Below are 14,393 nucleotides of genomic sequence, written 5' to 3' on the forward strand. Positions count from 1 at the left end.
GGCATTGGAAGTCTTTAAAGCCCATTGGGTGTGTGGGAACATAAGCCCACAGGTCCTGGCAGCTACAGCCCAACTGGCTGAGGTACACAGGTTATGTAGCCAAAAACTCCCACAGACACCTCTGCCCTGTGTCATGGTCACTGCTGCCCTAATGCTCCAGGGTATGGGGTGCCACAAGGAGCTGGCACAGACCATGTCCCTGCTCCTGGCACAGACAGTGGGCAGACACAGAGCAAAYGGGAATTGGGAAAAGCTGGCTGTGGCAGTGCCCATGCTGTGCTTCCTCTGAGAAGAAATCCTGCTGCTTACAGGGCCACCAGAATTCAGGGCCTTCTAAAATTTTATTAGATTATATGGCAAATAATAACGCAGAAATTTAAAAAAAAATCTGAGTTCTTAGATGCTTCTGATCTTTAATACAAGCAAACCCAAATCAGTGAAAACTGCTGTAAGAGAAGGGGTTAATCCCTGCGGAAATTCTCAGCAGATTCCAGTTTAGGAAATTACATTCTGCCTACTTCACAATGCCCTCTGGCTGTTTAAGCTCCTGCTTCTTATAATTAAAGCTAAATTACTGGTGTATCACCGTCACCTACAAACCAAAAGGGGAAGCATTTCAGTAGTTAGCATCCTGCTCCAATTCCCTGCTACTGCGGCAAGGARAAGCTAGTTGCTGCCTGCCACCGCGGCTCAGGGACAGTCAGGAGGACAGTTGTCATAGCTGAGGGTTCCCATATGGTTAGCCATAAGGGCAGYCAGCTCTGTGTTTTGGATTCATGCCCTGGATAGCTCAGAACACATAGCCAACCTGTCCAGTGTTTGCTGAAAAGCAAGTGGACAGCCCTGAAAAGGGACAGAACTACAGTCAGCCGCAGGGTTAGAGCCAAATACCAATCCTGTGATTGCTTAACTTTCAGCCCTGACATTTAACAGTGCAGGTAAATTATTATTTTTGCTAACCAGACTGTGTCCTTGGAGCAGTACTAAACTGAACACTGAAAATGACAAAATGATGACTCTTTTTGGAAATGCAAAACAAACAGAAGGCGAGTGCATTCTCTACTATCATAACTTCATACGTGCTACTTCATCCAGCTAGATTACACAGAAATAACCACATTAAAAGTCTTTCATGAGGCTTGCTTGTTTGCACCTTCAGTGCTGGTTTAATGCTTATTTCAAAATAGCTTAGGAGGGATTAACACCACAGAAAATATCGAGGTGGAAATATTGGCCCGGTGTTTTGAAAATGCCGTCATATTTCCATCAAAGTATGCAACTTTCACTCAAGAGACGAGAAAACATATATAACTGGTGCTTTTCCATATGTTTTTCTTTTAAATACCTATTTTTTTCCATCTGCTGAAAGTAAAATTGTAAAATTACTATTTTCTCACAAACCGTATGAAATTGCCTCAAGTATATATAAGCCTCTGGTTAAGATCTAACCAAAACTAAGKGCTTGATTCTGTGCATACTGAAGTMCAGASTAAAGCTCACAACTTCACTTGAGCCTGGACTGTGACCTCTGAAGATTGTTGGGGTTGTGCTGCACAGAAGGTGAGGCAGCAAAGTGCATGTAAGTCCATGCTTAAAATGAAATGTGTGGCTACATGCTTTGTAACAAGAGACAGATAAAAAGAAATTCTTAAACAGGATTTCCTAAATTAAAAACTGTGTCAGACAGAGGAAAAAGGAGAAATGAGGGAGGGGATGAAATGTAGGAACATATTTATAGTTGTATCACTCAGCCATACAGATTAAATGGCATTTAGAGATGTGTGACACTAGATGTCAAGCAGAAGAGAACAAAGCACCTCTAGGGTAAAAGCAAGGAACAAGAAAATACAGCAGAGAAAACCAATAGCCCCCAAGAAAACAGACAAGTTCCCGAGTGTCAGAGGTGCCAGCAATGAAGTTGGGAGACAAAGGGCTCATTCCTCCTGCTGTTCATCTGTGGGTAAATCCTTCTGCTTTTGGGCAGTGTCAGCACTGCACTGTTTCACTGTGGGAGCCAGACACCAGAACTATGGCTGCTGACCTGCTCCAGCACTTTTATCATACTACCTTCTCTCCCCAAAGAAAGAAAATACATTTCAGCTGTGTCCCCTCAAACTGATATAGGGTTGTTTGTAACTATCTTATAATGAAGTCTGACACTTAACAAGCATGTTGGCTCCCATGTTAAATAGATTAGCTTGGTAACTGCTTATTTTTGTGACTCCCAAGTCACCCCAGTGGCATCCATTCTTCTTTTTACATCTTCTGTCACCATCCTTTCTTTGCAGGCAATTACAATTGTCATATTTCAAATTACCAGAACAACTCAGCATAAAATTCAGTAAGAGCTGGCTTGAAGCTATTCATGTAAAGATACAGCATGTCAYACATTTTATCTACAACTTCACTGAACCTCAGCAGTTCTCCACTTGGAATCTAAAATTGTTTCTCTGACAGTAAAGAAATGGAACCAAACATCCCCTCATCTGCTGGAAACATTATCAAATGTCAGTAGTTTATGGTAAATGTATTCAAAGACTTCTTTATTTATTCATTAGAAACAAACATTTTCCCACCTTGCTTATTTATTTAATGTATAATTTTGAGGTTTTATATACTAAAAAACATAAACCAGAAAATGATTCATGGTTACCAACATTTCCATATGTCTCATATGTGAGTTAGCTGAGAACTTTCCACCCACTCCCCAAGAGGCACATCAACTTAAAAGCTGAAAGAACTAAACAAGTAGGAAAAAAAAAGGAAAGGAAAGGAAAAGGCAGAAGTGAGAAAGCATGTATGAACTGCTCATCTAGTGTAGATCATACTGCAGGATGTTTTTCTTGATCCTGTCACAAATGGTAACAGTGCTCCCAAAATCACCACTTGGTGTTCTGTGAGAGTACCAAGAAGAATGTGAATCCTTACAATCCTGACAATCTCGTGAGATTGCTGGGATTATGGTRTCAGTAAATAGATGCTTTAGGGTTTAAAGTGGTAGTGCTGGGTTGACAGATGGACTTGATGATCTTAGAGGTCTTTTCCAGCTTTGATGATTTTGTGATTCTGTRATAGACCCCAATGTCTTTACAAGGGAAATGGTCTATTTGGTGTATAAAAAGGCCTGAATACTTTATAAAAAGAATACTGTAGTGCAAGAGATTTGTCAAGGCCCCAGGCAATCTGAGCCCTGTGACTAAACARATGAATGAATTAACAAAAGCAACCAAATACCCCAATGCACCAAACACACTTGGAAACTTTCTTAAAAGGACAGATACAGAGTTTCTGCCCTCTCATTCACTCCCAGCCCTCACTCAGAGTCCATCTTCTTGAACTGACGTGAAATCACCTTAGCCCTACTGCATCTCAAAGGCACTGGTTGTGCAAGTGGTTGCTCTGGTTGAGAAATTTAGTGTGCAGCCTATATTATGGATATAAATRGATGTAAAGTATAATTATGGATATAAATGGATGTAAAGTATAATTCAATTCGTTAGGAGAAATAATATCCCATTCTCACACTGGAAAGTATAACCTACTGGCACGCGTTGAATGGAGAGATGGGTTGGAAAAGCATTTTCTCAAGCATACACAAAGTCTACCTGCACTTGATGAGTACATCCCAAGCAAGCTAAGAAGCAGTAAGACCTCAGCAGCGGTCTGGACTCACCGTTTGCCACATGCCATGGTTGATAACGGGTCCGGTGCTGGTCACGCGGCCGATCCCATTGTATTTCAGCTGCAGCTCCAGCCGTCCCTTGCGCAGAGCCAAGACTATCCATGTGCTGTCTTGATGGCCTCCAGCAAAGAAAAGGATACCTTCAGGATCAAAGGTTCTAAAGTCGAACTCAGCCACAAGTCTGACCGCACAGGTGCCAAGAAATAAATTAGTTATGCAGAGTTCAAAAACCACAGAGTACTTTCCATACAGATAGCATCAATTCTAGCAGCTAAAAAGCTCTGTTAAAACATACTAGCTTTTAATGCACTATAAAGCCTTAAGATGTGAAGATAGGTTTTTAAATATCATCAAGAATAAAGAATACAATAATATATTTCAATAATTATCCTAACAGCTCTGTGGTCAAAGCTGCCTTTCTTAATTACTGGTTTGAATAAYGTTTAGCCTTACAGGACTTCATAATCCAAGCAAATAATTATTACAGCAGGATTAATTGTTATTGYACCAACCAAGGGATTGCATGCATCAAAGCCAGTCAGAGCATTTGACTGTCATTCTAAATTGCCCTCACCTTGTCATCTGTTTCCTTTTGAAGCGCAGCCTGATAACAGGAGTGCCACTGAACATCCTCCCCAGGTGCAAGGATTTAACACTCCTTCCAATGGCAAAAGGCACACATGGTATGATGTTCTATRATCAAAACACATTTCTGAGTGCTTATTCTCCTTACAGAGCACTGGAAAGTACAGGTCTGTTCTGCAGTTACAGGAATCAATAGTGACATACCTCACACGTGTTCATGTCCTGGGAAAGTTTCACTCCCCCTCTGCCATCACAATGACAAGTGTAACTCCCTGGTGAGTTGACACAGGTCTGTTCACAGAGCTTTTCCTCACATTCGTCTATATCTACACAAAACCAGTGAAGAAGAGAGGCAAACCACACAGTTTGTTTAAACATGAACAATCTTGGGCTAAAAACCAGCTATTAGTGCTGTTTTACAGCATCTTAGATTTGAGCATGCCCAAGCATTCTGTGGCCTGTGCCACATCTTTATGAGAGAGTTAAAATCAGCATCTGCGCAAAGGGAGGAGCTGTTCACTCCCTTGAAGGCAAGGARGCCCTGCAGAGAGACCTCAACAAATGAGAGGGCTGGGCACTCACCAACCATAWGCAGTTCAACAAGGGCAAGGGCTGGATTCTGCAGCTGGGATGGGGCAGCCCTGGATGCATGTAGAGACGGGAATGAGATTCTGGAGAGCAGTGCCATGGAAAGGGACCTGGGGGTCCTGGTTGATTGCAGTTGAACATGAGCCAGCAGTGCCCTGGCAGCCAGGAGGGACAACCCTGTCCTGGGGGCATCAGGGACAGCATCGCCAGCCGGGCAAGGGAGGGGATTGTCCCRCTCTGCTCTGATCTGGGGCAGCCTCACCTTGAGGGCTGGGGGCAGTTTTGGGTGCCACAACATAAAAAAGACATTGAACTGTTAGAGGGAGTYCAGAGGAGGGCAACAAAGATGGTGAAGGGCTTTGAGGGGAAGTTGTGTGAGGAGTGGCTGAGATCCCTTGGTCTGTTCAGCCTGGAGGAAACTGAGAGGAGACCTCACTGCGGTTACAACTTCCCTGTGAGGAGCAGTGCAGGGGCAGGCACTGATCTCTTCTCTCTGTGACCAGTGAGAGGATCCAAGGGAATGGCCTGAAGTTCTGTCAGGGAAGTTTTAGGTTGGATATTAGAAAAAGATTTTTCACCCAGAGGATGGCTGGGCAGTGAAACAGGTTGCCCAGGGCARTGGTCACGGCACCAAACCTAACAGAATTCAAGAAGCATTTGGAGAATGCTGTTGGGCACAATAGTGTGACCCTTGAGGATGGTGCTGTGCAGGGCTGGGAGCTGGACTCTATCCTTGGATCCTTGTGGATCCTTTCCAATTCAGCTTACTCTGTGAAATCTATTTTCACAGACAGATTCCAGCTGCCCAAAGACATGTAGCAAGTCAGTGGGAAGGCTGGAAGCAGAGCTCAGCTAATTGTCTGCTGGAGCAGAGCCCTGGGCTTTAACTTCTAGACAAAACTTCTTCCCTTCAGGCCCCTTCTGCTACTCCTGTGCTGACTGRCTCCTGCTCCTTGCAGTCAGGGACTGCAAATAAATCTYGAATTTCATATTCACTKTTTTMTTTTCTTTTTTTCTTCAGCTATTTTTTTTTCTCTTCTTCACAAACAAATGCGGAAAACAAATTGTGACAGCCCACGGGGATCTCTTCAGACAGAGTTTAACACTTAACACCCAACAGGACTGATTGAAGTGTGATTTGAGTCATTACGTTGGTTTAGACAATAGTCAGGGAACAATGCTAGTTTTGGAATACGTTCAAAACTCACTCTGTTGAGAAAGCTTGCAGGCAGTGTAGCCAGCAGAACCGTGCACGGTTCCAGTACATATTAAGTTCCCAGTTCAGAGTAATACCAYAAGACAGGTTTTGAATAAAGCTACTGCTTTGTAACTTTTCTTGTCCTATGAAGAGAGACAGCAACATGCACAGATGTTTCTAAACTTTCACTAGAACATGCACAGATGCTTCTAAGCTTTCACCAGATCTTGCCCTTGTTRAATGTTCAAGAAATCTTAGTACTCTGGCTTGTAGAGCTTGATTCAAGTCAAAGATGACTGCAAACTCAGTGAACTCAAAAGTGCCACCAAGCTCGATGAACTCGAAGGAGACCACAAACTGCAAACTCATTCCCAACCAGGGAAAAGGAACAGAACTCCAATGTGTAAGCAAGATCAAAAAAAAAAAAAAAAAAAAAAAAAAAAAAAAAAAAAAAAAAAAAAAAAAAAAAAAAAAAGCTTTTACTGAAGCCTGAAACTTCATTTCTGGGGTTCTACAGATTTCAATTATATAGTAAATGCTGACATATTTCTTGAGCTTACCCTGACAAGTTTTCTTCACGTCATCATACTTGTAGCCTGMATCACAAAGACATTCATATGAGCTGATTAAATTTTTACAGTGAGCTTCTCCACAGATGTCTGCTGATGCTGTGCATTCATCTATGTCTGCAAAACAAGCAATTAAACAACACCATTTCAGAGCAGTATAATCACTTCGCTGTTCATACGCTGGAGTGAGCTTAGGACAAGGAGATCCCCATGTAATTTTGGAAACTGAAAAAAAAACCAGTATCTTCAAGAATCTACTTCTAGGGTTAGTTAGCTATAAGTGACTTCAGGCTTCAAAAATCAGTTGGTCTTTTTTTCCTTAAGCCATTAACCACTGTTGGAAAAACAATGCAAAGTGAACTGGGAAAAAAACTGTAAAACAAAACTGCCCCAAAACCAAAAAGCCCCACTCAGAGGGGCTGAAACTGCAGGTTAAAAAAGTCAACAGGCAGAAACTTAGGAGCAGCAACATGAATTTTACCAAAACACCAAAGGAACACTCAGCCTGTGGCACTTCACAGTTTTTTGTTCTGTGTCCTCAGACATGCAAAAAATAATTTTTCATACACTTGCAAAACTAAGATTTAGATCTGCTGATCTGTAGTGGCAAAGGAGAATTGAAGCAGCCCTATTTGTCACAGAGAACAAGCCATGCCAGAGAGATGTGGYGTTTCACCATGAAGGCAGGCAATGAACTGGAACTCAAAGTCCATTAAAAAACCTGAGTGTTTTCCTAACATGTTGACTAATACCCAGCAGAATCCTGGTGTTGACAAAATATTTGCAGTGTATTGAGGGTTTAATATTTACTTTTGCTTTCTAGCATGTGTTAAAACTACAATTACACATTACTCTTGTTGATTTTCCCACGTATGAGTGAACCGGCCAAGTACCCTACAAAGCTGAGTCTACAAATCAGGGCAAGAGGTAACTTTTGTGTGTATGCCCACGATGACAGGAATAAACATGAAAAAAGTCAAAATGCAGCAATAAATCTGAGCTATCAATAACCACGCCTGACAGTTATCTCAGCAGCTGGAAGGTCACACGTTGGAGCTACAGAATGTTAACATAGTAATGCTCCCAGTGCTCTTGGAGACACTACTGGGGTATGAACACACGCAGGAAAACAACAAAAATGTGAGCCCCTTGCATTTACCTGTCTGTGCCAATTGGCACAACAGGACAATTCACAAGTGAAATCGGGTCTTCTAARTTGGAAGGGATAACATGTAATTTATACAGTCATCCCTTCTTAGAGTGGAAGTGACATAGAAATAAAGTCTTTCTCTTTTTCTTYCTGCTGGTAGCATTTATAAGTTGTCCAGGTATGTAAATTGTTTAAAAATGTACCATCATTTCACGCACAATCACATCCATCTCTAAGAGGTATATATCTGTTTTCTCCTGAGATACACATAACTTATTGTTACAGAGTCTCTGTCTCAGCTTGCAGTTTCTTAACACTTTTAAAATCTCAGTTGCTTAAGTTTTGGTTATGTAAATTCATTCTGCAGCTTCAATCAGAAACTTCAAGTGCTCACTTTTTGTTCTCAGCTGGTATGTAAAATAGCTGCCAACCTTCGCTAGGGCCTTTCTGCACCTATTAATATTCAGTTGCAGTGACTTTAGCCATCTGCATYTATCTGAACTTATTAGCTGCTTAATTTAAAAAAAAAATTAAAAAATAATAATAAAAAAAGAAATACACAGAAGAAAAACAAACAGTTCACATACTACAACACTGTGAGMCTGGAAGGAATCATAACAACACATCTGGCCAGCACTTCCTCCTCTCAACGTCAGGATATGAGGACTGATCAGCTAAACCAATTTAGCACAATCCAAGCCACAAATCCTYCATGAATCACGCCTGTGTTATGCTTTTGAGAGCACCATGGTCCAACTGCTGACAWGCCCAGGCATGTAGGCTGGCTGGAGCACTCAGCACAACCCCAGCGGAATAAAGCTAAGAACAGCTATCAGCAAGCTTCTGCTGGGCTAGGGAGCAGAGCAGGGCTGCTCAGAGCAACTCAGCTCTGAAATACAGACTCAAGTCACTAAGCATCCCCCCGAAAGTCCCAGCAGAGCTTACCTTCACATATCTTGCTGTCTTTGAGAGTGTAACCACTGTAGCATGAGCACCGGTAGCTGCCTAGCTTGTTGAGGCAGAGCTGGTTACAGCCGCCRTTCTGCGTTCTGCATTCATCAATATCTACATCAAAAGAAAGCATTACAGTCAGCTTTTCACATCTGTAAATAATCTACAGAGTGAGAGTGATTAAATAAACTACAGGGTGAGAGTGGGATAGGCATTGGGAAGGAGAAACACCAAACAAGAAACAGTGTTACAGATGAAACATGGCGGTTACAAAAAGCACAAAAGTTTCATTCACATGCTTCATGCACGTTAGTTCAAGTTTATTTAAGAAATAAAAAAAGGGAGACAGAAGGATCTGCAACTGAGTACTGTCTCCTTCACAGCTCTGAGAGTACATAAGAGTATCATTAGCCAGTGTGGAGGTGAAGAAGCCTATTTGCAGAAGCAAACCAGTTATGTGTTTTATGCCATAACTAAGTATTGAAATTATGCTATGACCGTAAGTTCCAACAAAAGTTTTGAATAAAACAGGAACAGTATGTTAGTGTTCTGTTAGTGTTACAGAACTCATGAGAACACAGAAGGTTCTAAGTTGACAGCTGCTGAACATTATGAGTTGAACTGCCCCCACTGAAGTTGGTAGCAAAAGCCTGTAAAATCCAGCAGTTTCACACTCAGTCTACCCTACCTGCTCATTATGTCCTGCTTGTCTATGGGACTYTAGAATTAGCTGATGGGTAGAACAGCATGCCACATCATTTTATAAGGAAATATGCTTCAGATCAGTGATCTGAGCTCTCAAGGCCAACTGGATACTGACTGGTGTGCTTTCTGAATTGCTTAAATAAGCTACTTGACCAATCCTATAATCTCATCACAATATTTAYATGAGAAGAAAAGGCTTGGGTCTCCTGCTGTCTTGGTTGCCACAATTCTGGACTGGCTGAATACAGTTTCTAGCCATTACTTACTACTGGCAGGCAAAAAAGAAACCAGAAAACAAGTAGAGGGCATATAAATTGCGTAGAAAGCTCTGTGGGCAGCTGGAACTTCTTGCATAGTTTCTGTCTGATATTCTCTTTTGAGGTGATGGAAATGCACCAATKTAATATGTGGAATTAAGTGCACATGGAAAAAAGGACCTACTAGCAAGGAGGCTTAAACAGGCTAATTTTATCAGTTTGTGTGTCATCAGACTCAGATCTCAGGTTGCTGATTGAAAGTCCTTGTTCCCACTGCAGGGATGCTAGGGGGGAAGATGGGTCAGCTTCTCTGGCTCTGCAGCYTCATCTGTTACACCAGGGTTCACAGCAGCAGCTGGTGCAGTTCTGCTTGAAAAGCCMCTACAACTCTATTTCTGCTGCCACTTTGAGAGCAGGGGGCAGAAAGTTGGAAGGTAACTTCCTGGATTAGCTTGCCAAAATCGAAATGAGGTCCACTAAAATCATATAAAAATGTTGATGTGAAAAAATTACCTGYTTCACAGAAGTGCGAAAACAAAGTGGCGTGTCATCCAGGTTCAGTTCTGTGACTTTTGGATTATGCAACACAGTATCAGCGGCCATTTGAGAATACAATAAAATCCAAAATATTTTTGTTACAAGTATAAAACATAGTGAAACCAAATTACCTTTTTCACACTTTTTCCCCTGCCAGCCACGTTTGCATTCACAATAGAAGTCCCCCTTGAGATCTTCACATTTGACAGTCCCTTCTTTGTGACAAGGATCAGGAGAACACTGGTCTGGCAAATCTGATTTACACAAGGAATAAAATAACAAAACAGAACAATACATTGACGTCACTGACAACCAGGTGTTTCACTCTTATTAGAAATTGGGAAGCTTAAACAGTAATGGGGAATCACTCAGATATACTTGCACCTGGCAAAACTGGAAGCTAACTCTTAGTGCTCGCATGCCAAACAAGCTGTGCCAGGAATTTTGCAGAGCACATGCAGTGGAATTAATTTCATTGCAAAAGGGAGTGAGCTACCTCCCCAATATCTGAAGGGCACATCTCAAATGAAACAACTCAAAGTAGCTCATTTTTCTACTCCCACTGATTTTTGAGAAAATGAAACAGAGCATCAACTAAAGTACTCAAGAAAGGGTGGGTACTCTTTTCAAACACTTTTGGTAGTTCAACTGAGGAACTTACCAGGGCTGATAGATTTGTGAAAAGAAGAGGAGAAAACATGCACAGGCAAAGGCTACAAAGCCCTGGAGCTTATTCACCTGCTTTCCTTGTCCTTCATACTTATTTGACTTGAGGCCACCTCATCACTGCATCGAATGAGATTTACATGGTTCATTACTTAATAAGCAAAAATTRTATTACAAAGCCATGAGTGCACTGTTAACTAATAGGTCTGTCAAGTTCTTACYGAAGTCTTCAGGGGTAATGYCCAAGGGGTAGAACTTAGATTARGTCCATCCATATCAACTGCCATTATCTAAAAAGTATGACTTAACTGATGAGTGGTAATTGATTATGAGCCGTTGTGACCAGCTCCTAAATTTGGCAAAGGAAAAAAAGCTCTGAATTCTGCTGATCTGGAAGGCCTTGATAAATACTGTCAAAAGCTCAATAGCACAGTCTTCACCTTCACCTRATATTTTATATGTATCTGAGTTGAAACCCTGAGAAAGCTCTGGAAGGCAAGAGATTTGATTTAAGTATTGCAGGAAGGGAAGTTTAATGTGTGCTTGTGCTGTGCGGGAACATAAGTGATGCTGAAATCTGAACAAAAAAATGTCTAGATAGCAACAACCAGATATAAAACTAGCACAAGGTCTGTAGGGCTACTGGCTAGCCAAGGATATCTGAGTTTTCACAAGAAGTTTTTTATTTCCTGATCACTGTTAGAGATTCAATCAAAATCACAGGCAAATCTTGAATGACAGTCCCATTTCTGCAAATAGAGAGTAGTAACTGGAAACTGTTCTCCTGGAAAACCATTTAAATCCTTATGAATCAAATAAATATTTKTACATTTTTGAAGTGCATTCCCTGGACTAGAGAATGAATGCCCTCTCTCTCTGAATGCCTGTCATTTAAAAGGCTGAGACTGTGATGGCTACAGACTGTTTCTAGAGTATGTTTGTATAGATCACAGCAGAACAAAATTTAGAGCAGGTCCACTGTGTGGCCAGTCACTCTATTGAACATATGTACTAAAGATATCAATTAGAATATTGATAGATACATCCTTTCCACTGTCTCCACATTTATGTATTTTTGAACAGTCATAGAAAAATAGAGATGTTTGCTCATCAGTGTTTTTTATTCTCTTTATTAATTTTTAATAAATTATTTATTCTCTTTATTAATTTGTAGCCATTGTCAAAAATGTATCCATTCACAGTGTTCTCTCAAGTGATGTTTTAGATCTAGTTGCTTAAGTATTGAGAAATACGGGTGCCAAAGGTGCGTTTTAGTGTAAAGACAGTCTCTTGCTACCGCTGCCTTCACAGATATGAAATTGGACATGCCTGTGAATTTTCCCAGTTTACATTGTCCCACATGTAACTTTCTTGATACTATCAAATTAAACAACAGCAACAAAATACAATTGAAATAATTTTATTGTTACTAACATGAACACAGGCATTTCTCAATGATTTGAAAAATCTTAATGATTTCAAGATTTAAAAAAGGCTTACCCACTGCTTCCTTAAATATTAAAGCTGAGTACCAGATCTAGGTCAGATCTTCAAAGTACTCTTTATACATAAAGGCACCTTGTTCTTAAGATGAATATGGTCACTATATGTTTYAATTCCTAAATAGAGCAAGAAGTCTGTGTACAAGTACAATGTGACCGAGCCTTTGTTCTTGCACACTGCCCTGTGATCAATGGTATTTCGCAGCACAAATCGGAGTAGAGCTACTCGGGTAAAAATCGGAGTAGAGTAATTCGGGTAGAAATGGGAGTAGAGAAACTCAGGTAAAAATCATGGTGGAGTAACTCGGGTAGAAATCGGACTAGAGTAACTCGGGTAGAAATAGGAGTAGAGTAACTCGGGTAAATACGGGCGTAGAGTAACTCGGGTAAAAATCAGGGTGGAGTTACTCAGGTAGAAATCCGAGTAGAGTAACTCGGGTAGAAATACAAGCTGAGTTACTCGGGTAGAAATCTGAGTAGAGTAACTTGGTTAAAAGTGGGAGTAGAGTTACTCGGGTAGAAATGGGAGTAGAGTAACACAGGTAAAAATAGGAGTAGAGAACGGGGGTCGGGTAAAAATCACAGACTCATAAAACATGTGAGTTGGAAGATCACCTAGTTCCAATCCCCCTTCCATTGACAGGAATTTTAAAGCCATATTTCATTATTTGGCAATGAGTTTTCTCATTGGAAGGAAGCAAAGGAATGGTTGCCACACTTTGGGGAGGACTGAAGGAATAAATCTTAACGTGTCATGTAACAACTGATCAAATAAAGTCACCTGTCCAAATTCACCTATCCACTTACCTGCAAAACACCCAGGGACAGTGCTTTGCAGAGGTAACTATAGGAAGGATTAGAGAACACCTTTATTCCCACAAAAAACCCCAAGCTGGTAGATATCAAGTAGTAGTAAGCTGTTAACAGCAGTGTTCTACATCAGTGGTCTTCAAAAACATGAATGTGTTAATTGTTTCCACAACTTTAACCAGAAGAACAGAGCAGAAGTTCGTTCTGTGGATCGCAAAGCTCACCTAGCTCCAGGGCCTTCCTTTTTGAATATCTCCTGCCAGCACTGGAAGGTGCCCAGTGCRTACACATTAAGTCAGCAGCAGCAGCAAAGACTGGGTTCCATGCACTGGTTCTGCTGAGCCAGTACAGKCCCTTGATGATATTCTGAAGCATGACTTTGTAGCAGCTTTTAGGAGAGGATCTGTTCACAAATTAGAAGCCCCATCAGACTTCTCAAATTGAGAGAAGYTAAGACTCATACTTTGGTCAGGATTGTATTACTTTTGCATGTCTCTTCTAAGATTCCTCTGTGTGATCCTGAAAGTCACTGTCATGACAAGCTGCTTGGAAAGCAGTTTAACATTTCTGTGACTGCAGGCTGCAGCAGACCCATTTGATGCCACATAAAGCACTGAACAGCACTTTGGTTTGTAGTGACTGCCTCAGATTTAAATCTCAGGTGGTTGAGGTTGGCAGGCATCACCAGAGGTCACTTGTGTGACCTCCCAGCTCAAGCAGGGCCACCTMCAGCCAGTTGYTCAGGGCCATGGCCAGAAGGCTTTTCATTATCCCCAGGATGATGACCCCACAAGCTCCCTGGGTAATCTCTGCCTGTTCTGGTTCACTTTCACAGAGAAAAAATATTTCCTGATATTCAGATGAATCCTTCCAGATGTGCAGAGCTCTACAAAGCCACAGCCAAAAAGGCCAAGCCACACAAAACAAAACAAAACAAAACAAAACAAAACACAGCTACATGGGCCGTCTTAAAATCCACCTGCCAGAACACCTCCCAGTAAATCACTGCCCAGCTGACACACTGCTGGAGGTGGAGCTGGGGAATGAAAGGCCAGGTTAGGGTGGTAATGAGCCACAACAGAGCAAGTCTGGCCAGGATGTTCCTTTTCCCAGACAGACCAGAATGTGTACATAAAACAGAATGTTTTAGGTATAGTAAGCCAAGTTTGTTTTTTTGTTTTTTTTGTTTTTTT

At 41.4% G+C, this 14,393-nt stretch overlaps 1 protein-coding gene across 1 annotated transcript in view; it reads right to left on the reverse strand.

Moving 5' to 3' along the window:
- The window catches only part of GAS6 (growth arrest specific 6), a 42,138-nt gene that overhangs the window by 9,866 nt on the left and 17,879 nt on the right, over positions 1 to 14,393 (reverse strand). The window contains exons 5-10 of the mRNA XM_057363685.1: positions 10,354 to 10,476; positions 8,718 to 8,837; positions 6,614 to 6,739; positions 4,472 to 4,593; positions 4,257 to 4,375; positions 3,674 to 3,863 (exon numbers count right to left, since the gene is read on the reverse strand). Coding sequence (XP_057219668.1) covers positions 3,674 to 3,863; positions 4,257 to 4,375; positions 4,472 to 4,593; positions 6,614 to 6,739; positions 8,718 to 8,837; positions 10,354 to 10,476 — 800 coding nt within the window. The remainder of the gene's footprint in view (positions 1 to 3,673; positions 3,864 to 4,256; positions 4,376 to 4,471; positions 4,594 to 6,613; positions 6,740 to 8,717; positions 8,838 to 10,353; positions 10,477 to 14,393) is intronic.

This window comes from Malurus melanocephalus, unplaced genomic scaffold, assembly GCF_030028575.1.
Source record: "Malurus melanocephalus ecotype Western Australia unplaced genomic scaffold, MMel_1.1 scaffold_1, whole genome shotgun sequence".
Taxonomy (NCBI): domain Eukaryota; kingdom Metazoa; phylum Chordata; class Aves; order Passeriformes; family Maluridae; genus Malurus; species Malurus melanocephalus.